Source organism: Rhinatrema bivittatum, chromosome 3 (genome assembly GCF_901001135.1).
Source record: "Rhinatrema bivittatum chromosome 3, aRhiBiv1.1, whole genome shotgun sequence".
NCBI classification, from domain to species: domain Eukaryota; kingdom Metazoa; phylum Chordata; class Amphibia; order Gymnophiona; family Rhinatrematidae; genus Rhinatrema; species Rhinatrema bivittatum.
Window position 1 is genome coordinate 142,347,133 of NC_042617.1, and position 23,676 is coordinate 142,370,808.

A 23,676-nucleotide genomic window follows, 5' to 3' on the forward strand; every position below is an offset into this window, starting at 1 on the left:
CAAAGGTGTTAGCGCAAGTTGTTGAAACAATGGAACAAAAGGGATGGAAGATTAATAAAAATAAAATACAAGGACCTAGTAACATGGTAACATTTTTGGGAATACAATGGTCAGAGAGAAAACGAGAAATCTTGCCGAAAGCTAAAGATAAAGTGTTGTTATTTACCCCGCCACGCACTCAGAAAGAAGCACAGAAATTTATTGGGCTATATGGATTTTGGAGACAGCATATTCCATACTTGGGGCAGATATTAGCTCCCTTGTATCGAGTTACGAGGAAAAAGGAGACATTTGAATGGGGAAAAGAACAACAGGATGCATATGACCAAGCGAAAGTTGCTATTCAGACTGCACTAGATTTATGGCCTCTGAAGGAGGGCCCAGTGGAACTGCAAGTGTCATTTAACTCCTGTTATGCTGATTGGAGTCTATGGCAAAAACAGGATGGGAAAAGAGTACCGTTAGGGTTCTGGAACAAAAAGTTGCCAGATGCAGCTTCGCAGTACTCTGCCTTTGAAAAGCAGTTGTTAGCATGCTATTGGGCTCTAATTGACACTGACCAATTAACACAGGGTCATGATGTGTTAATGCGTCCCCTGATTCCCATAATGCAATGGGTGCAGAGTAATCCCCATACGCATAGAATTGGATATGCACAAGAAGCTTCTGTTGTCAAATGGAAATAGTATATTCAGGATAGAGCAAAAAATGGGCCAATGGGCCACTCGATGTTACATGAACAAATTGCAGATATTCCCAACGAGGGAGAGGGAAATGGTTTAGATAAACTAACCCTACCTTCGTCTCACGTAAAGCTAGGAGTTCCATTTGACCAACTGTCGCCAGAATCTAGACAGTATGCATGGTTCACAGACGGATCAGCTAGAATGAAAGGTAGTGAGAGGATGTGGAAAGCGGCTATTTTTAACCCTCACACTAACGAAGTATATAATGAGGAAGGAAAAGGGAAATCTAGCCAGTTTGCAGAACTATATGCATAGCCCTACATCGTGCAGGCACTCAATGTCACTTATTTATTTTATTTATTAATTTTTTATATACCAACATTTGATCTCAATTGAGATATCACACCAGTTTACATTCAGGTACTGTACATATTTCTCTATCCCCAGGGGGCTTACAATCTAAGTTTTTGTACCTGAGGCAATGGAGGGTAAAGTGACTTGCCAAAGGTCACAAGGAGTGACAGTGGGACTCAAACCCTGGTCTCCTGGTTCATAGTACACTGTTCTACCACTAGGCTATTCCTCCTCCAACTGGGTAGTGATGAAGGGGCTGACACTATGGATGTCAAATGGGGCTGACACTATGGATGTCAAAATGGAAACAGGATGATTGGAAAATACATCACCGACCCATGTGGGGAGCAGACTTATGGCAAAAGATCTGGCAGATATACCATGATAAAGAAGTAACGGTTTTTCACGTTGATGCACATGTCAACTGCAGAAGGGAAAGCTGAACTCCCCCAACGTAATAGTTTTGAAGCAGCAGGATATGATTTGACAAACCCTATAGCTGTAATTTTTCCCCCAAACAAATGATTTACAAATAGGATGCAATATCCCCACTGGACATTTTGGTTGGTTGCAAATTAAATCCAGTTGGGCCAAACAAGGCATTATAATACTTGGGGGCATTATTGATACCGATTACCGAGGATCGATATATGTATTGTTCCACAATCTGACAAAACAAGGAACTATATGTTCCCGCACAGACCAAAATGACACAATTAATAATCATTCCACATGTATCCACCCCTATGGGATAGGGAATTCCGAGCAAAACTCCTAGAGGGGTGGGCGCCTTCGGGAGCACCTCGCTAAAGGAAGTACTCCCCAAATTTCATCCAGAAGCCAAAATCTGGATATTTTTTCATAACAAAGGTCCAGAAAAAGGTGAAATCCTTGCAGTTGGAAAGGATGCAGTGCTCACAGTACTTCCTGAAGGAGCTGATCATTGGATACAAGTGCCGAGTATCCGATGCAAACTCAGAGAATAATACCATAAAATGTTTGTGCTACACAGGTTCCGAAGCTGCTAGCCCTCCTGGTGATATGGGCCCTGGCCGTTGGAAACACACCCTCTTCGGCGCAAGGTGGATTCCACAAACTGTTATCAACGATCCAGGCATCAAATCAGACGACGTGGAAGTTATTCCGCAATGCAACCTGTGACAACTGTAATTTATGGAACTTTACGATAGAGAACATTACTCCGTACACTATATCTCTTAACAATATCAACCACTATGTTTGGTTGTACCAACATAATGCGAACGCGACTTTAGAGCTTAGTAACACTACAGAATATGTTTGTAAAAATTTTGATTATGTTTGCTTTATGGGAACTCAGCATGCACTACGATACCAATGCGACAATGTTTCTGTTTCATTACCTATCATTAATGTTTCCAAACCGGCCTGGATACTTGGCTGCATGGAATCCAAGACAAATAGTACATCTGAAACGTTTACATACTATTGGATCATGAGTCAGGTGTCCCAGCCCTGATTCCGGGAGCAATCATTAATTCCCCTACCAGAAACCTGTGCTACAGTAGTATTTTATAAAACCGTTCATAAATTGTATTTTAATATATCTTTTTCCCCCATACCCCGGACTGGAAGGCAAAGGCGAGAATGGTATGATACTCTTTTAGGAAGTGCTGGCCTAGGTGTTGGAGTTCTTAACAGTATAGATGTTGAAGTACTAGCGGGTAAGGTCGCTCGGGCCGGCACGGACATGAGTACCGCTATTAACTTTATGGCCGACTGGATACCGGATAATGCAAATCTTTTTCACCAAACATTGAACTATTTGCAAGCACAGTCTGATACTCATCATTCATGGTGGGATATCTTCACTGGTCATTACCCCACTGCCCGACAAATGCTTAATTGGCTATTCCACCCTATTCTAGTGCTTTGTGTTGTTTGCACTTTATGCACTCTCAGTACTTGTTACCTGGCCTTTCGTGTCCGCAAAATGTTAAAGCAACAAACCCACCTTCGTATGGTTCGGGCGCAGTACGGACCGGATTGCTTGCTAGAGACTCGTGATTAAAGGGTGGATTGAAGGGGAAATTCTAAGCACTGTGCAAGAAGGTTACGTGCTGGGCAATAGCAGTTTGACAAGAGTGGCCTCCTTGTGCAATCCTGCTGACGCAGCCAGCTCGAGCTTCCAGTAACAATTCTATCACTCCCCTGGGGATTAGTAATCATGAGCCTCTTCACAAACACACCTGGTTAAATACAGGGAGCAGCCTGGGCAAAGTCAGAAGCAGATCCTGCAACGTGGACGCACGTTAAGAATTCCCGCAGCATCCGTTCCTGATGGCAAACCCCGGCTTCTTGGCTTGAGGAAATCGGACGGTAAGGTCTTGAAACAAGTACTGCTGGTGAAGCATCTAGTCTATTACATTGCTTTGTGATATGATGATTGTGTGTGTATGTCGATTCAATCCTTTATAAATATAGGGGCGGATTTTCAGAGCCCTGCTCGCCTAAATCCGCCCAAAACCGGGCGGATTTAGGCGAGCAGGGCCCTGCGCGCCGGTAAGCCTATTTTACATAGGCCTACCGGCGCGCTCAGAGCCCCGGGACTCGCGTAAGTCCCGGGGTTTTCGGAGGGGGCGTGTCGGGGGCGGGTCCGAACCGCGCGGCGTTTTCGGGGCGTGTCGGGAGCGTTCTGGGGGCGGGCCCGGGGGTGTGGCTACGGCCCAGGGCGGCCCGGGGGCGTGGCCACGCCCTCCGGACGCGCCCCCAGGTCGCGTCCCGGCGCGCAGGAGGCCCACTGACGCGCGGGGATTTACGCCTCCCTCTGGGAGGCGTAAATCCCCCGACAAAGGTAAGGTGGGGGCTTAGACAGGGCCGGGTGGGTGGGTTAGGTAGGGGAAGGGAGGGGAAGGTGAGGGGAGGGCAAAAGGAAGTTCCCTCCGAGGCCGCTCCGATTTCAGAGCGGCCTCGGAGGGAACGGGGGTAGGCTGCGCGGCTCGGCGTGCGCCAGCTATACAAAATCGATAGCCTTGCGCGCGCCGATCCAGGTTTTTAGCAGATACGCGCGGCTCCGCGCGTATCTACTAAAATCCAGCGTACTTTTGTTTGCGCCTGGAGCGCAAACAAAAGTAGGCCTATTCGAGGAGTATGAAAATCCGCCCCATAAGGTCTTGAAACAAGTACTGCTGGTAAAGCATCTAGTCTATTACATTGCTTTGTGATATGATGATTGTGTGTGTATGTCAATTCAATCCTTTATAAATAAATTCTTGTTTTATATATCCTGACTGCATTCTTTTTGGGACCCCGTAGATAAGTGGTCCCAGACAAGGAGTATTCCATATTCCTTACACATGGCATCTAATCTTCTTGCTGGCACAGACATAGAAGCAGCAAGAGTGGTGTCCGTGTTAAAAGATATCACCAAGGCAGATCTCACTATAGACCTTGCAGATGGTTCACACTCCTCAGTACTTAGAGATATCTCACTCAGGGACACCGCTGAAACTGTTTCATCTCACAGGACCCACAAGGATGCATCCAGGAAAGAAGAAACAGCCTGCCATGACTGCACTATGAACTGGTCATGGTTCCTGAGCCATCTGCAGTCCCAGAATACAGAAAATCTGGGGTCACCCACCTGTTGACCATGTCTTATTAACACAAACAAAAGAAAATAAAAATGAAATGAAATGAAATAGGCTCAGAGGTAAAGTCCAGGACTGAGGAACAAAGCAGTTTTCAACTCAGTCACCATCTAGAATGTTGACCCTTATTTCTACATATTCAAGTGAACTATCACAGCAATCATAATACCTATATATCACTCCATGTACCGTGTACAATTCTGGTCACTGTATCTCAAGAAAGATATAGCTGAACTGGAAAAAGTATAAAGAAGGGCAACCAAAATGATGAAGGGGATGTAATGGCTCTCCTGTAAGGAAAGATTAAAGAGGTTAGGGTTATTCAGTGGGTAGAAAAGACAGCTGAGGGGGAATATGAGAGAGGTCTATAAAATCATGAGTGGAGTAAAAAGGGTAAATGCGAATCAGTTGTTTACTTTTTCAAAAACTACAAACACTCAGGGACACTACATGAAGTTAGTAAGTAGCATATTTAAAACAATCAGAGAAAATATTTTTACACTCAACAATTAAGCCCTGGAATTCATTGCTGGAGGATGTGTTAAAGACAGTTAGCACAGCTGGATTTAAAAAAAAAGTTTGGCAAGTTCTTGGAGGAAAAGTCCATAAACTGTTATTTACTAGGTAGACTTAGGGAAAGCCACTACTAATCCCTGGGCGTTAGCAGCATGGAATCTATCTACTATCTCGGATCCTGCCCGGTACTTGTGTTGTGACCTGGATTGGCCACTGTTGGAAACAAGATACTGGGTTCGATGGATCCTCGACCTGACCCAGTATGGCTGTTCTTATAATACTTTTTTCAAACGTGCAGTCTGAATGGTACCAAATTAATTCAGTAATATAACAATCTGGGGTTCATTTTCAAAAATAGGCTGTTTTATGCCTGATTCATTGAGGCTATTCTCTCATTCTGTCTTTATGGGAAAAGACTTGGATGAGTCAGGCCATAAGTGCAATTTTAGTTGACTAAGTTTATGCACAGAGAAAACAGGACTGCTTTTAATCCATATTAAACATAAAAAATTTCATATATCACATCAGATGCCTAAATGGGGCTCCTAGTTAGATCCTTAAATACCTGGTGTATTATTTTGTTTGTGATGAACATACTGAAAATGAGCTTAGTGCACATTATTGTGGACATTCCTTTCAACTGTCCACTTTATTGGATGTCTACTTTTAATCATCTAACTCATTGAAAATTTGCTTCAGTATCTAACTGGTCCCTGTATTCCAATATTAGACATCTACCAGCTATGCAGACCTTTGGAAAATGTACTTCTCAGTCTATCAATGTAAAGCTGTGAGGGCTTCCATGGCATTTTTAGAATAGTTGCTTTTGACTTTTGTGAGCATTAGTAGAAACAGTGATGTTGCTATGTGCAGCAAACCTACTAGCTTGAATATAATCACTAAAATGAATGAATAATAGTAATGAAGGGGCAGAAACAAAAAGCAATTCAACAGATGTATGTCGTTTTTATTTTTTAATGCGGATCAGTTATTCTTGTTAATTATATCACCTATTCTTCCCTTATATTGATAATTACATAATTGCACAGAGCAGATGGATGACAGAATAATCACAGATGGTGAGAAAGTAAACAGGTTTTCAAATTGCTAGCTTTTTTGAAGATTTCATTGTAAAGATTATGTAATTACTATAAATAGCTTTTCTTATTCTCTATACAGTTATTAAGTCCACACAAGTATGCATCTCATAAAATAAGTCTGTGTGAATGCTTAAACTGGTTATTCTATTGTAAATAATTTTGTTGCCCTGTTTTAGAAAATATATCTCATGGCTATCTAGCAAAGTCCTGGGAAAACCATTTCTTGTAACCTTTTGTAAGTATGGAAAACCTATTGAATATTTTGCCTCCAGGCTGTATATTGAAGTATTAGAGTCATTACTGAGTTAGTAATGGTAAAAAAGAATTTCTTTTGTGAAAGTGATTGCTATAGAAGCTTATTCTCATGAGATTTATATTTATTTTAAAAGATTTATAACCTGCCTTATCCTTTGTTTACGGCAGAAAACATAAGAGACAGATAAACAAATACCAGAACTGGGAATGTATTATGCACTGTAGAGCTCTGAGGGTTGTTCCTGTAGGCTATAGTCAGCTTGATCGATTTCACTGGAGTCACATCATTTCCACAGGATGACTGTGGATTGACAGCTCTTATCAGTGTCTGACACACACCATAGATAGGTCATTATTAAATTGCATTTCCACTACATTTTAAATTCCAAATATAGCTGCTCCCAGTGCTGAAAGGAAATTACAAAGAAGAGTTTGAAGAACTTCAAAGGGATTTCCAGAAGTAAAATGCATTTTATCCATGAAAACAGGCAGACTGAAAATTAACCATCCTGCATGCAGGTAGAAGTACATAGTTCCATAACCCACATACTTTAACCTATATTGTAGTAGAGGCATTCCCTGGGTGGGGTTAGATCAGGGCAGAATACTATGTACATACCTTTTAATTTTCAAAGTCAATATTGAAAAGCTTTGGGCAGGTAACTTTTAGAGCTACCCGCATATAACCCAATGTTTAAATATTTTCTCCCACTGACTTTTGTGTGCACAAAATTTATTGAGACAAAAATGGACATTGATGGAGAAGTACTGAGCAGCACATATCTTAAGTGCTCTCCAGATAAAGTTACGCGCACAAGGCTAGTTGGAAAAATAGATGTTCTAACTTTATCCTTGTAAAGTTACGTGTGTAACTTTATCTGCATATATTCAGTGATAGACTTATCTGAGTATGTCCCACTGAATATTTATGAAAAGTTACATGCATTTATTTATTTATTTGTTTGTTTAACTTTACACGGATAAATTTGCAATTCACCAGCTCTTTGAATATTTACCTCTATACATATAATTTTGGTCAGAAAAAGTATCCACCAAAAGGGCAGGTGCAAATCATGGCAGGTACTTTTTTTCTTAAGCAGTTTTGAAAGTAAAAGCATGTGTATGCTTTTCCTTTGAAAATTGGTGCAAAGACTATCCACAGAATTTTCAGCTATGTGAGTAGAATGAAAATTTCTCCCTTAATCTTTAATTATTAAAGCAAGGCTTCTCAAACCTGTCCTGAGGACCCCACAGCCAGTCGGGTTTTCAGGATATCCACAATGAATATGCATGAGATACATTTGCATATCATGGAGACTCGGTATATGCAAATTTATCTCATGCATATTCATTGTGGATATCCTGAAACCCCGACTGGCTGTGGGGTCCCTAGGACAGGTTTGAGAAGCCCGGTATTAAAGAGTATTATTGATTTATCTATGCCAGGGGTAGCCAATTCCAGTCCTCAGGAGTCACTAACAGGCCTGGTTTTCAGGAAATCCATAATAAATAGGCATGAGAGAAATTTGCATGAACTGCTTCCATTATATGCAAATCTATCTCATGCATATTCATTATGGATATCCTGAAAATTTAGCCTGCTTGTGGTTCTTGAGGGCCGGAGTTAGCCATCTCTGATCTATGCACTTTTCACAAATTAAGCAGAGCAGAAAGGGTACTTTTTTGAAAGACATCTTGAAAATAGGTAGTGCATAAATATTTAATTCAGCTCCAGTATTTCTTATGTGGTGATGTATGTCTTCTATGGAATTTAAAGTAATAAATGTACAACTGATGGGAGTCACTATGCCCTTCTCGTAAAAACGAGAGTACATTCTTAATGTATACATTTTTCTCAAATCCAATTATATTAAGGTAAACATTAAAAAGGTTATCCAATACTGTTTTGAAATGGAAAACACAACCCTATGGAATAATTTTTTCTAATATTATGCCCATAATGTTGTTGTTTTTTATAGAATTATTTCTCAGATGTCAGTCCCTCTCAAGAATCAAAAAGGAAATGCCTCATGTAGTCAAGTTCATAATACACAACTGAATAAAATAGGATTTTGAAGATTTCTAGTAAGAGACCTTCAAAATAGCAAACTATTTTCATAAGGCCATATGTTAATTATTCCTGACATTTAATTCTGTAATTGTGATTTTTTTTCCTGTGTGTGTTAAATTCTGAAATGCTTTGCTTACGGAGAAGTGAAGAACAAACTGTCCTTAAGAGAGCAGGATCTTTCTTGAGTGCTTTTTTCAAAAGAAGGCAGCAGCGGATTGCTCTCTTGAGAGCACAGAATCCAAAGAGTGGGTGCAAAATCAGGAAAACATATTGGCCTGCACTACTTCAAAGAAGAATAATTCTACAGAGAATGCTCTTACACATGCAGAGTATTTTCAGCAGAAACCTGGCAACTCTTCCAGATTATTTCTAATACTCAAAAATATGATAATGGTTTGGAGTTCCTACTGTGCAACTCCAAAACATGCGCTTTGAAATAAGGAACACCGTAGTGCATTAGGAAAGCTTAGCCTGTAAGGGTATGAACACCATGTTCCCTGTAATTAAGAAGCAGCCTATTCAACACTAAAGCAGTAATGTCATCCCATCTGCCAAACCTTGCACTCGCTGGCACTGTGCCTCCTGCCTGCTGCTGCTTCTGTTACCCACCTGATCCTTGGAGACCTGCTTTGATGGAGCATTTATGCCAAGCTTTTCCAGAGGATAGACAATCTGTCGTCTTGGTCGCACGGGAACCATGTAATGAAGGGCAGATGTCAGGGAATGGGCACAGGGATTCTGAAACTGAAAGACAGCAATCTATACTTTAGCAGGGAAAATGTCAGAACAGTGCATCGCAGATGTCTGCTGTATGGCTTTACAAATACAATATTCTTAATTGTGTTGGCTGTCTGAAAGAAAAATCAGCAAATAAACAAACATACTCTTAGAGCAGAGGAATGAATTGCAGATAATGCCTGTCACTAATGAAGATAATTATGAGAGTAATTACATTACTATCTCTGTGGGAATGACAGATAAACAAGTGGTTTGGTTTATGGGATTTTTCAGTACAAGTATTTTCCTCAGGAGGATATTTTTCTCCATGACAATCATGAATCAGCTCGATTTGACCTCATTAAGTGTTATCTGCTCACTGTTAACCTTTGCTTGTTTGGCAGAAGATGTTAAAATAATTTATATAGAGACTTTATACAGACTGAGGATTCATTCACATCGCATTTCTAAACAACAAATAATCTAATAAATATTAAAAAAATTCTGAAGGGTACCTCTGCATGAACACCTCCACTTTGCTATAAAGATCATTTTGGCTAGTTATTTTATCAATGGAATTATACAACATGACAACTAATGATAACCTCCATAATTCCAGATACAGTACAAACAGTGCAGGATATTTTAAAAATAGAAATATCATTGACTGAGAGCAGGTGCAAGAGAGCAAGTGAGAAGCAAAGAGTAATCCAGAACTTCAAGGGCAAAAAAATTATAAAATAAAAGCAAGTTTGCTTACTGTAAAAGTTTGCTTACTTTTTTCTGTAGATAGCAGGTTGAATTAGCCATGATCTGTGGTGATAATATCCAGTGGCACTGAATGGATCTGTCTCTCCAAACTAGTAGAGCTTTGAGTTCTACTCAGCATGTGCAGTAGTTCCCGCTTGGGCGTTTCCTCAGAGCCTCCTCAGTCCATGTCAAAGCTAGCAGGAGTATAGTCTACTCTCCAAGGAGGAAGGTGGGCATCTCATAGCTAATTCATCCTGCTATCTACGGAAAACACCATTTATGGTAAACAAACTTGTGTTTTTGGGTCAATAAGCAGGGCTGAATTTGTCATTATCTGTGGGGAGGCCCAAGCTGAGGGTTGCAACAGAGCGTTTACTGGTAAGCAACCTAAACTCTACCGTGGAGAGGAGTCTATTTTTGTATAATGTGATGCAAAGCTACCTGAGCAACCGCACTGTCCAAAGATACTAGATTATTCAGGCAGTAATGTGATGTAAGGTATGCACCAAGGACCAGGTAGCAGCCGTACAAACATCTTAAATAGGCCACCTCTTTGTGGTGTGCAATTGAACAAGCTGTTGCTCTAACTTGATGGGCTAGACCTGGTTTGATGATATCGAACATAAGAACATAAGAACATGCCATACTGGGTCAGACCAAGGGTCCATCAAGCCCAGCATCCTGTTTCCAACAGTGGCCAATCCAGGCCATAAGAACCTGGCAAGTACCCAAAAACTAAGTCTATTCCATGTTACCGTTGCTAGTAATAGCAGTGGCTATTTTCTAAGTCAACTCAATTAATAACAGGTAATGGACTTCTCCTCCAAGAACTTATCCAATCCTTTTTTAAACACAGCTATACTAACTGCACTAACCACATCCTCTGGCAACAAATTCCAGAGTTTAATTGTGCGTTGAGTGAAAAAGAACTTTCTCCGATTAGTTTTAAATGTGCCACACGCTAACTTCATGGAGTGCCCCCTAGTCTTTCTATTATCCGAAAGAGTAAATAACTGATTCACATCTACCCGTTCTTGACCTCTCATGATTTTAAACACCTCTATCATATCCCCTCTCAGCCGTCTCTTCTCCAAGCTGAAAAGTCCTAAACTCTTTAGTATTTCCTCATAGGGGAGCTGTTCCATTCCCCTTATCATTTTTGTAGCCCTTCTCTGTACCTTCTCCATTGCAATTATATCTTGAGATTCGGCGACCAGAATTGTACACAGTATTCAAGGTGCGGTCTCACCATGGAGCAATACAGAGGCATTATGACATTTTCCGTTTTATTCACCATTCCCTTTCTAATAATTCCCAACATTCTGTTTGCTTTTTTGACTGCTGTAGCACACTGAACCGACAATTTCAATGTGTTATCCACTATGAAGCCTAGATCTCTTTCTTGGGTTCTAGCACCTAATATGGAACCTAACATTGTGTAACTATAGCATGGGTTATTTTTCCCTATATGCATCACCTTGCACTTATCCACATTAAATTTCATCTGCCATTTTGATGCCCAATTTTCCAGTCTCAGAGGTCTTCCTGCAATTTATCACAATCTGCTTGTGATTTAACTACTCTGAACAATTTTGTGTCATCTGCAAATTTGATAACCTCACTCGTTGTATTTCTTTCCAGATCATTTATAAATATATTGAAAAGTAAGGGTCCCAATACAGATCCCTGAGGCACTCTACTGCCCACTCCCTTCCACTGAGAAAATTGTCCATTTAATTCTACTCTCTGTTTCCTGTCTTTTAGCCAATTTGTAATCCACGAAAGGACATCGCCACCTATCCCATGAATTTTTACTTTTCCTAGAAGCCTCTCATAAGGAACTTTGTCAAACGCCTTCTTAAAATCCAAGTACACTACATCTACCGGTTCACCTTTATCCACATGTTTATTAACTCCTTCAAAAAAGTGAAGCAGATTTGTGAGGCAAGACTTGCCTTGGGTAAAGCCATGCTGACTTTGTTCCATTAAACCATGTCTTTCTATATGTTCTTGATTTTGATGTTTAGAACACTTTCCACTATTTTTCCTGGCACTGAAGTCAGGCTAACCGGTCTGTAGTTTCCTGGATTGCCCCTGGAGCCCTTTATAAATATTGGGGTTACATTAGCTATCCTCCAGTCTTCAGGTACAATGCATGATTTTAATGATAGGTTACAAATTTTTACTAATAGGTCTGAAATTTCATTTTTTAGTTCCTTCAGAACTCTGGGGTGTATACCATCCGGTCCAGGTGATTTACTACTCTTCAGTTTGTCAATCGGGTCTACCACATCTTCTAGGTTCACCTTGATTTGGTTCAGTCCATCTGAATCATTACCCATGAAAACCTTCTCCAGTACGGGTACCTCCCCAACATCCTCTTCGGTAAACACCAAAGCAAAGAAATCATTTAATCTTTCTGCGATGGCCTTATCTTCTCAAAGTGCCCCTTTAACTCCTCGATCATTTAAAAGTCCAACTGACTCCCTCACAAGCTTTCCACTTCGGATATATTTTAAAAAGTTTTTACTGTGAGTTTTTGCTTCTACGGCCAACTTCTTTTCAAATTCTCTCTTAGCCTGTCTTATCAATGTCTTACTTTTAACTTGCCAACGTTTATGCATTATCCTATTTTCTTCTGTTGGATCCTACTTCCAGCTTTTGAATGAAGATCTTTTGGCTAAAATAGCTTCTTTCACCTCCCCTTTTAACCATGATGGTAATCGTTTTGCCTTCTTTCCACCTTTCTTAATGTGTGGAATACATCTGGTCTGTGCTTCTAGGATGGTATTTTTTAACAATGACCATGCCTCTTGCACACTTTTTACTTTTGTAGCTGCTCCTTTCAGTTTTTTTCTAAAAAATTTTCTCATTTTATCAAGGTTTCCCTTTTGAAAGTTTAGCACGAGAGCCATGGATTTGCTTACTGTCCCCCTTCCAGTCATTAATTCAAATTTGATCATATTATGATTACTATTGCCAAGTAGCCCCACCACCGTTACCTCTCTCACCAAATCCTGTGCTCCACTGCGAATTATATCTAAAATTGCTCCCTCTCTTGTTGGTTCCTGTACCAATTGTTCCATAAAGCTATCATTTATTCCATCCAGGAACTTTATCTCTCTAGCGTGTCCTGATGATACATTTACCCAGTCAATATTGGGGTAATTGAAGTCTCCCATTATTACAGCACTACCAATTTGGTTAGCTTCCCAAATTTCTCTTAGCATTTCACTATCAGTCTCACCATCTTGACCTTTCATCAAGGAATTCGTCCTCGTTAAATCCTCTGTCGGTGAGTGTTGAGATCTTGTCTGATAAAACGACTCTAGTAGAGTCATTTTCGACTCACGTTGAAAATAATCCATAAAATTTATCAGACAAGATCTCAACACTCACCGACAGAGGATTTAACGAGGACGAATTCCCTGATGAAAGGTCCCTGGATGGACTTGAAACGTGGCTGCGTCGGTCATTGATTTACAACATCAGATAAGTCAGGATGTTGACTGAGCTTGTGTTCAAGCCTTTTTTACATTTATAATGCCTGAGAGATCGATATAGCTTGCCTAAGTACCATAAAAGTTTGGGTTACTTTATATATTACTGGGACAGTTATATTAATTGCTTCAGTTTTTAACGACATGGAATTCACAGACAAGCAAAAAAAATTTTTAAAAACGAAGGATTGGATCACTTGGTGTTTTCACATGATACGTTCAAAAATATGGATGGAGGAGGTCCGTTGATGATTATAATATAACTGTATCACCCAGTGGGGGTTTATGATACCAATATATGAAACGTTCCTCTTCTCATCAAAAAAACTTTTTTCTGTGACTATAAAAATTTTTTTTGAATCCAGCTTAAATGCTTCACTCAGTATTGGGGTAATTAATATTATATAAATTGTGGTAAAAAAATTGTTTCAAGAGGGGTTTGAGATTGTTTTATTATATCATTCACTGCTATACATTCTAATTCTCCCATCTTACTTCTTAGACCGACTGTAGCACAGCAGTATTGGATGCAGCTAGTAATACAGTTAGATAAGATTCTCTTAGTATCGGTTATGCTAAGCCTGTTTGGATCGTAAGAGATAAACAATTGCAATGTCTTCCTATGGGCCTGAGTACAACGCTTATAATAAGCGAGTGCCCTTTGCAGTTCAGTGGGTGAAGAGATTTCTCCCCCGTCATGAGCATGAGGTTGAGAGAAGAAAGTGGACAGTATAATTGACTGATTTATAAGGATCACAGACACCACTTTCGGCAAGAACTTGGGGTGTGTATGCAGCACCGCTTTATTATGGAAAAACGCAGGTATGGTGAATAAAGCACCAGAGCTTGTAGTTCATAATATGTCATGTGGAAGTAACTGCTACTAGTAACTGCTACCAGGAAACCATTTTCCAGGTGAGATACTTAAGAGATGCAGATTTAAGAGGCTCAAACGGAGGTTGTATTAGGTAAATGAGAACTATATTGAGGTCCCAGGGTACTGGAGGTTTGAGAACTGGTGGATGCACCTGCAAGAGGCTTCTTATGAGCCAGGAAATGAGTGGATGCATAGAAATAGGCATATCATTTACTGGGGAATGGTAAGCTGAAATGGCACTTAGGTGTACTCATACTGACGTTGCAAGGCCAGATTGTGACAGATAATGTAGGTATAATGTTAGATGTCTTGTTTCCCACACGAAGGGATCTAGGTTATGAGATGCACACCAGTGTCAATATCTTTTCAATCTGAAAGAGTAACTGCATCTTGTGGAAGGTTTTCTTGCCAAGAGAAGTATTTCTTGCATCGGTTCAAGTAACGCTAAAGGCATTAAAGGTGTGTGCTCATCATCCAGGCTGTGAGATTGAGAGATTGAAGGGTTGAGTGAAGGAGATGTCCATCTTCCTGAGACAGGAGACATGGGTGGTCCTCGAGACATATGGGTGAGCTTCATGGACAGTCATACAAGATATGTGTACTATGTTTATCTGGACCAGGCTGGTGTGATCAGAATCATGGTGATTCAGTACTGCAGTAGAGGAGGACCAGAAGGCTCACCTGCATACTGTTCCCAGCATCTGCTGGGAGAGGACTCCAGAGGTCAGAGCAAGCAATCCAGGCTTCGAACTCCACAACTCCAGCTTCCAGAGGCCCCATACCCCTTGCAGTAGAAGAGGACCAGAAAGCTCATCTGCATACTGTTCCCAGCATCCCTCAGGAGAGGACTCCATAGGTCACAATGAGTGATCCAGGCTTCAAACTCCAAGCCCCAGCTTCCAGAGGCCCTGCACCCTTTGCAGTAGAAGAAAACCGGAAGGCTCATGTGCATACTGCTCCCAACATCCCCTGGAAGAGGACTCCAGAAGTCACAGCGAATGATCCAGGCTTTGAACTTCACAACCCCAGCTTCCAGAGACCCTGCACCCCTTGCAGTAGAAGAGGACTGGAAGCTCACGCCTAATCGCTCATGAATCTCAAACCTCTCAATCCAGTGGTGGCATTGATAGAAGATCATCTTGCTGCTGCTGAAGAGGATCCGCAAGTATTACTTTGGGAGAGAGGTGAAATAATGGGGTACGTGTATGTCTGAGATAATAAGTAAGTCAGAGGGAGTTAATTCTAGTGTCTGCCTTTCCCTCCCACCTGCCCCTAGCTCCATCCTTTGATTTATAGGCAAGAGACACTTTCTTATTAAAAATCAATCAGGCTCTTATCTAAATCATACTAATGCACCAGCCCTTATTGTGAGTTTAATCATTTCCTTGTAGGTCACTACCAGTTTATAAATTTAAAGGATTCTAATTGTACACATTTCTACTCCCATAGCAACCTAAACTTAACTAGGAACTGAACAAAATTTAGATGAAGGCAGCAGTGAAGGAGCAAGTGGGGGGCCTTCCAGTCTTTTTCATTGAGTGTCACATGTATGATTTTTTACCTGCCGGTGTGCACCCAGTGAAAAGAGCTCCTGGCTTTCAGAAAACAAGTCCAAAGTCTGAATGCTAGAGAGGCAGATCTGGAGCAGCTGAGGGAAACAGAGAGTTATATTGATGAGATCTTGAGGGACATAGTAGCCAAGTCCAAAATCTAGTCTGGCAGTCTCGGTGCTGCCTTGGATCAGAAAGGTCTCCTGGTTGGAAAGCATCACCCTGGTATAGCAGGAAGTGATCTTGTAACAAGGACCTGCTCTCACACCGAGGACGAGTCTCCCAGGGCTACTGCCCAGGAGGGAAGGGATAGGTCGGTTGTCATAGTTGGTGATTCGACAATTAGAAATGTAGCTAGCTGGGTGGCTGATGGACTTGAGCACTGCCTGGTAACTTGCTTGTTTGGTGGGAAGGTTTCAGACCTCATGTATCACCTAGATAGGATTTGAGACAGTGCTGGGGAGGAGCCAGCTGTCATGGTACATTTGAGCATCAACGACATAGGAAAATGTGGAAGGAAGGTTCTGGAAGCCAAATTTAGGATTTTAGGTAAAAAGCTGAAATCCAGAACCTCCAGGTGGTATTCTGTGAAATGCTTCCTGTTCCATGTGGAGATCCCCAGAGGCAGGCAGAGCTCTGGAGTCTCAATGCATGGATGAGATGATGGTGCAGGGAAGAGGGATTCAGTTTTGTAAGGAACTGGAAAATCTTTTAAGGAAGGGGGAGACTTTTCCCGAAAGGATGGGCTCCATTTTAACCAGAGTGGAACCAGGCTGCTGGTGCTAATTTTCAAAAAAATAGTAGAGCAGCTTTTAAACTAGAACAAGGAAGAAAGCCGACAATCATTCAGCTGTGCATGGTTCAGAGGAAGGTAACTTCAAAGGATATTAATGAAACAGGAGAGTTTGGGCATCCCAACAGAGAGGTTCCAAGAAAAGCAAAAGTAGTATATGTGCCTATAAGTAAAGAATCACCTGAGCTAAAGGATTCCAAAATATTCCTATCAACTGAAAGGCAGATTGTTAATACAAACAAAAACGCACTTTGAAATGTCTGTATGCCAATTCCAGAAATTTAAGAAGTAAGATAGGAGAGTTAGAGTGTATAGTAGTGAATGATGAGACAGACATAATTGGCATCTCAGAGACTTGGTGGAAGGAAAATAACCAATGGGACAGGGCTATATCAGGGTACAAATTATATCGCAATGATAGGGATGATCAATTTGGTTGGGGTTTGGCAATTTATGCCCATGAGGGCATAGAGTCTGATAAATATCATACAAGAACCTATATGCTCGGTAGAATCTATATAGGTAGAAATCCTGTGTGTGTTGGGTAAGAGTATAGTGATAGGATATACTACCGTCTACCTGGCCAAAATGATGAGCCGGATAATGAAATGCTAAGAGAAATCAGGGAAGCTAACCAATTTGGTAGTGCAGTAATAATGAGAGATTTCAATTACCCCAATATTGACTGGGTACATGTAGCATCATGTGGAAGGAGGACATACTAGAAATGTAAAGTTCCTGGATGGAATAAACACTGCTTCATGGAGCAATTGGTTCAGGAACTGTTACGTACCCTGTTCGCGGCTGTCCCGCACACGGGCCTGCTCACTTTCATGGTCCAATGGCAAGTCCTGGGTCGGCCTCCCTAGCGGCAGCTGCTAGCACCTCCGGGCCCCAGTGTCCTGCGGCAGCAGTCACCGGGCCTTCTACTGCGCATGAGGCCTCACGCTGGAGCTCGGCATCTTCGGCGCTGTCGACCATGCCCCTACAAGCATGCGAGCGGACTGCCCAGCCTCTTGTAGGGCCAAGGGCGGGTCTTAGCTCTGCGGCGTGCCCTGATTGAGAATCTGTTATAAGGAAGTCCCTGCCTGCACTTACTTGCCTTGGCAATCGGGTCGGCTTATGCTAGATTGTCTCCGCGCCTGTACTTGTTTCTGTGTCTTGTTCCAAGTCTCGTTCCAGGATCCTTCTGTTCCAGTTCTGTTCCTGCCTTGTTCCTGCTTCCTAGTTCCAGCATCCTCCTATTCCTGTTCGTCTGTTCATCAACCCAGGTAGTACTACGGACTGTCTCTTTGGTACTGATATCGGTTTGCTACTTGACCTGCTCGCTTGCCTGCCTGCCTTCTGAACCCGGTCCGTTCCTCGTCCTGCCTGCCTGACACCTGCCTTGTGACTCCAGCTTGCTACTCGACTCATCCGTCTGCTACCTGCCTCCTGACTCCAGCCTCCAGCCTGCTACTTGACTCGTCTGTCTGCTACCTGCCTCCTGACTCCAGCCTGCTACTTGACTTGTCCGTCTGCTACCTGCCTCCTGCCTCCAGCCTGCTACTCGACTTGTCTGCCTGCTACCTGCCTTCTGACCCCAGCTTGCCTGTGACCTCGTCTGACCTCCGGTATTTGACCTCTGCTTTATAGACCATCCCTTGGACTGACTCCTGGACTCTGACCTCTGCCTGTTTGACCTCATCTCCAGATTCTGGCTCTGTTCCTAACATTGTCATCACCTATGCTATTCTGGTCCTCCTTGTTCCACCTGACCTCCAGTCTTGAACTTGACCGCGCCCCCCCCTCTGTCCATGGGCATGCCGGACTTCCACTCTCCCAGGAGACCCTGTGAAGCCCACCTAAGTCCAAGCGGCCCGGGTCCCTACGGGCTCCTCCCAGGGGGACCTCAGGCTTCCAGTGGTGAAGATCTTTCTAGCCTCTGTCTCCTCCAGTGCTCTGCCCTCTGGAAGCAGTTGCCTCCTGGTTCCTACTAGGAGGCAGTTCTCCACTGCCTCAGGACAAGGGTCCACCCCCGAGCGCAACAGGAACTGATGAAAGAGGGAGCTATTTTAGATCTAATTCTTAGTGGATTGCAAGATTTGGTGAGAGAGGTAATGGTGATGGGTCCACTTGGCAACAGTGATCATAACATGAATTTAGCAAGTAGCACATTTAAAACTAATCGGAGAAAACATTTTTACACTCACAGCACAATTAAGCTCTGTAATTTGTTGCCAGAGGATGTGGTTAGATCAGTTAGTATAGCTGGGTTTAAAAAAGGTTTGGATAAGTTCTTGGAGGATAGGTCCATTAACTGTTATTAATCAAGATGTCTTGGAGAATAGCCACTGCTATTACTGGCATCAGTAGCATGGGATCTACTTAGTGTTTGGGTAATTGCCAGGTTCTTGTAGCCTGGATTGGTCACTGTTGGAAACAGGATGCTGGGCTTGATGGACTCTTGGTCTAACCCAGTATGGCAATTTCTTATGTTCTTAAATTTGAACTAATGACTAGAAGGGGGACAATATGTAAATCTACAGCTCTAACACTAAATTTTCAAAAGGGAAACTTTGATATAATGAGGAAAATAGTTGGAAAAAACTGAAAGTCGCAACTGCAAAGGTTAAAAGTGCACAACAGGCAGGACATTGTTTAAAAATACCATCTTAGAAGCGCAGTCCAGATATATTCCACACATTAAGAAAGGTGGAAGGAAGACCAAATGATTACCAGCATGGTTAAAAGGTGACGTGAAAGAGGCTATTTTAGCCAAAAAAAAATCCTTCAAAAATTGAAAGAAGGATCCATCTGAAGACATAGGAAAATGCATAAGCACTGTCAAGTTAGGTGTAAAACATTGAGAGGACAGGCTAAGAGAGAATTTGAAATGAAGTTGGCCAAAGAGGCAAAAACTCATAATAAAAACGTTTTAAAATATATATGAAGCAGAAAACCTGTGAGGGAGTCGGTTGGACCATTAGATGAGCAAGGGGTTATAGGGGCTCTTAAGTAAGATAATGTCATCACGGAAAGACTAAATGAATAATTTGCTTCAGTGTTTACTAATGAGGATGTTGGGATGATACTGGTTCTGTAGAAGGTTTTCAAGGGTGATGAGTCAGATGAACTGAACCAATCATGGTATACCTGGAAGATTTAACAGGCCAAATTGACAAACTAAAGAGTAGCAAATCATCTGGAATAGATGGTATGAACCCAGGGTTCTGAAGGAACTAAAAAATGAAATTTCAGAACTATTAGTAAAAATTTGTAGCCTATCATTAAAATCATCCATTGTACCTGAAGACTGGAGGGTGGGCAATGTAACCTCAATATGTAAAAAGGGCTCCAGGGATGATCTGAGAAACTTTAGCCTAGTAGGCCTGACCTTAGTGCCGGAAAAAATAGTGGAAACTATTCTAAAGATCAAAATCACAGAGTATGCAGAAAGATATGGTTTAATGGAACACAGCCAGCATGGATTTACCCAAGAAAAGTCTTGTCTCACACATCTGCTTCATTTTTTAAAGGGTTAATAAATATGTCGATAAAGGTGAACCAGTAGTTGTAGTGTATTTGGATTTTCAGAAGGCGTTTGATAAAGTCCCTCATGAGAGGCTTCTAAGAAAACTAAAAAGTCATGGTATAGGAGACGATGTCCTTTCGTGGATTACAAACTGGTTAAAAGACAGGCAATAGAGTAGGATTAAATGGTCTTCTCAATGGAAAAAGGTAAACAGTGCCATGCCTCAGGGATCTATACTTGATCTGGTGCTTTTCAATATATTTCTAAATGATCTGGAAAGAAATACGATGAGTGAGGTGATCAAATTTGCAGATGATACAATATTATTAAGATTAGTTAAATCACATGTGGATTGTGATAAATTGAAGGAGGACCTTGTGAGACTGGATGATTGGGCATCCAAATGGCAGTTGAAATTTAATGTGGACAAGTGCAAGGTGATGCATATAGGAAAAAATAAGCCATGCTGTAGATACACGATATTAGGTTCCATATTAGGAGTTACCGCCCAGGAAAAAGATCTAGGCATCATAGTGGATAATACATTGAAATCATCAGCTCAGTGTGCTGCGCCACTCAGAAAAGCAAATAGAATGTTAGGAATTGTTAGGAAGGGAATAGGAAATAAAACAGACAATGTCATAATGTCTCTATGGTGAGACCGTACCTTGAGTACTGTGTACAATTCTGGTCACTGCATTTCAAAAAAAGATATAGTTGCACATTGAGAAGGAACAGAGAAGGGCAACAAAAATGATAAAAGGGATGGAACGGCTCCTCAGGGGCCCCGCTCTCTCTCTTCTTGATTTCAGATTGCTGGACGGGATCCGGTAGTCGCTCCTCGAGGGCCAACATTCTTGAATACTCAGAAGACTCCTCTTGCCTGGAGGCGATCGCAGACATGAACACAGTGAGTCCTATTACAGACAGGAACCGGTACTCGCTCCACGAGGGCCCATGTTCCTAATCTCTAAGACTCCCTTCAGTCTAAGACGTTATCGCAGGTACGGAGATCGTGAGTTACCATTGCAGATTGCAGATAGGAACTGGTACTCGCTCCATGAGGGCCTATGTTCCTAATAACTTTCTCAGACTCTCTTCTTCCTCAGAAAATATCGCATACCTATATCTTATGGATTACTATTACAGATTAACAGATAAGAACCGGTATTTGCTCCACTAGGGCCTATGTTCCTAAACCTCTTCTAGCCTCTCTTCTATTCCAGAAGCCATCCCATACACAGTTATTGTGAGTTCTATTTCAGACTGCCTATAGGAACCAGTACTCGCGTGCGGCTCCTGTTCCTGAATACTGAAGACTCTCTGTTGCATAAGAAGACATTACAGATATCTGTTGCATAAGAAGACATTACAGATATGCGTTATGCTTTACACTCCTTGTTATTTGTAAACCGGGTTGATGTGATGCCTATCATGAAACTCGGTATAACAAAAACAATAAATAAATAAAATAAATAAATAAAATCTACTATTGTGAGTGTATCATCTACCCCTGGTTATGTCCAGAATACCCTGTCTACTCAGTACCTACAGTCTCTCCTTACAGCTCAGCAACTCAGAGATCGTGGTTCCAGTATCAGAGGAATTTCAGCCCTGCCGGGCACATCAGCTCACAACTGCCACCTCTGGTGGTTCTACTTCCAGTCTAATAAAGAACTATCTGTGTTTGTCTCAATACTCTAGCCTAGCCGGTGGTCCCTCTCAGGATCTCCACTTGAGGGCGCTGTCATCTGCCATCGCCCCAGGGATTCACTATTTCTACTAAGTGTTACTCCTCACACTAATAGAGCGGGATCATCTGCCACTCTGTGGAAGCCAACCCACATCAGACCATTACTCCTCTCTTTGCGGAAGCTTATCTATATCAGATAGCTAACTCCCCATGGGGAACATACAGGTTTCTGGCTCATCTTTCTACAGGAACAAATCATAACAGTTTGCTACTCCTCCACTCTGGGGGAGCAGAGCACTAACAGATTGCTAAACTCCTCCTCCTACAGGAGCCAAGCCTATCAGATTGCTATCTCCTCCCCTTCAGAGGAGCTGATTGCTACCAGACCACTCACCCCGCCCTCCTGGTGGGGTGAGCGCTAACAGTAAGCCAGTTTTTATGGATTATACGGATCTGTTCTAAAGAGGATTTTGTTATTTAGGCTGGTTACCTTAGTGCCTGCAGAATTAGATTAAAAAAGATCCTCTTGGTGTCTTCATTATTAGGCCAATTTTGCAAAGAGTATTGCTGTGAAACAGATAGCTGAGCTAAGCAATTTGTTTTTTTATCTGTCTAAAGTCTTATAATCTGATTAAGAAATGAAAGATTAAGTCATAACTGTCTGAAAACAAGAATTATTTTAAGCCTGCACCTGGATTATTAGATCATAAATGAAACTCCAACTGTTCCCCATTTCTGTTGAAAGAATGAAAAACATCACATGACCCTCCATCTAAGATGGAGGGCAAAAGGACAGTCTGCCCTTGGATCTAAAATGGAGGATAAGATCTAAGATGGAGAAAAGAGGCATACTAATTAGTATATTTTTATATGAAGGACTATACCTCCTGCCTGACTGGCTCTATGAGGTGATGATGTCATGAGAATATGATGCAAGGAAATGAGTAATAATGTATTCTTTGGCTGTGTATGTGGGTAATGAAAATGACAAGTATATAACGAGTTGCCGGGTAAGATACAGAGAGCAAACTGTTTTTTTAGATTTCTGTTAATAGTTGTACTTCAGACAAATAAACCACCTAAAAATGGAAGTTTTGATTTCATGTCAGATTTTCTTGGTTAATGTCATTCTGCTAATTTAAAAGTTTGCTCCGGGACAAATTAGGACCTGAAGATCAGTTTTATTCTGAAGCCAGGAATTTTTAAAGGAAATAAGGGACTGGTTTTCCTAATTCCTGCATGCTCACCTTCAAGCGTGTGGAAATTGTTCATTTTGTATATCTACCATTGCAGGTACCACCTGGCAGGACCCTTAGTCTGGTCATGTATTCACTTTGACAATATTCACAGAATGCAAGCCATCATTTATAATATATTTTATTATATGTCTGTGCTGTAAGGTATATGAAGGTAGAACTAAAAGGAAGGTCTAGACTCGGCTAACAGAACACAAGAGCTGTCTTACCACTAAGAGAGAACAAGCCCCCTTAGTGAATCATTGTTTGGAGAACAACCATTCATTTAAAGATCTATGCTGGGGCATATTAGAGAAAATGAATGAGTTGCCAAGAGGTAGTTATGATTAAACATATGTGAATGATTTGGATACATTTTCTAAATACAGTCATGCCACATGGATTAAATTTGGAGATTGAGTGGTACATGATCATT

General features: G+C 41.6%; 1 protein-coding gene across 1 annotated transcript in view; it reads right to left on the reverse strand.

Moving 5' to 3' along the window:
• CFAP61 (cilia and flagella associated protein 61) overlaps nt 1-23,676 on the reverse strand; it is an 826,389-nt gene that overhangs the window by 486,280 nt on the left and 316,433 nt on the right. Inside the window, exon 17 of the mRNA XM_029593764.1 lies at nt 9,221-9,355. Coding sequence (XP_029449624.1) covers nt 9,221-9,355 — 135 coding nt within the window. The remainder of the gene's footprint in view (nt 1-9,220; nt 9,356-23,676) is intronic.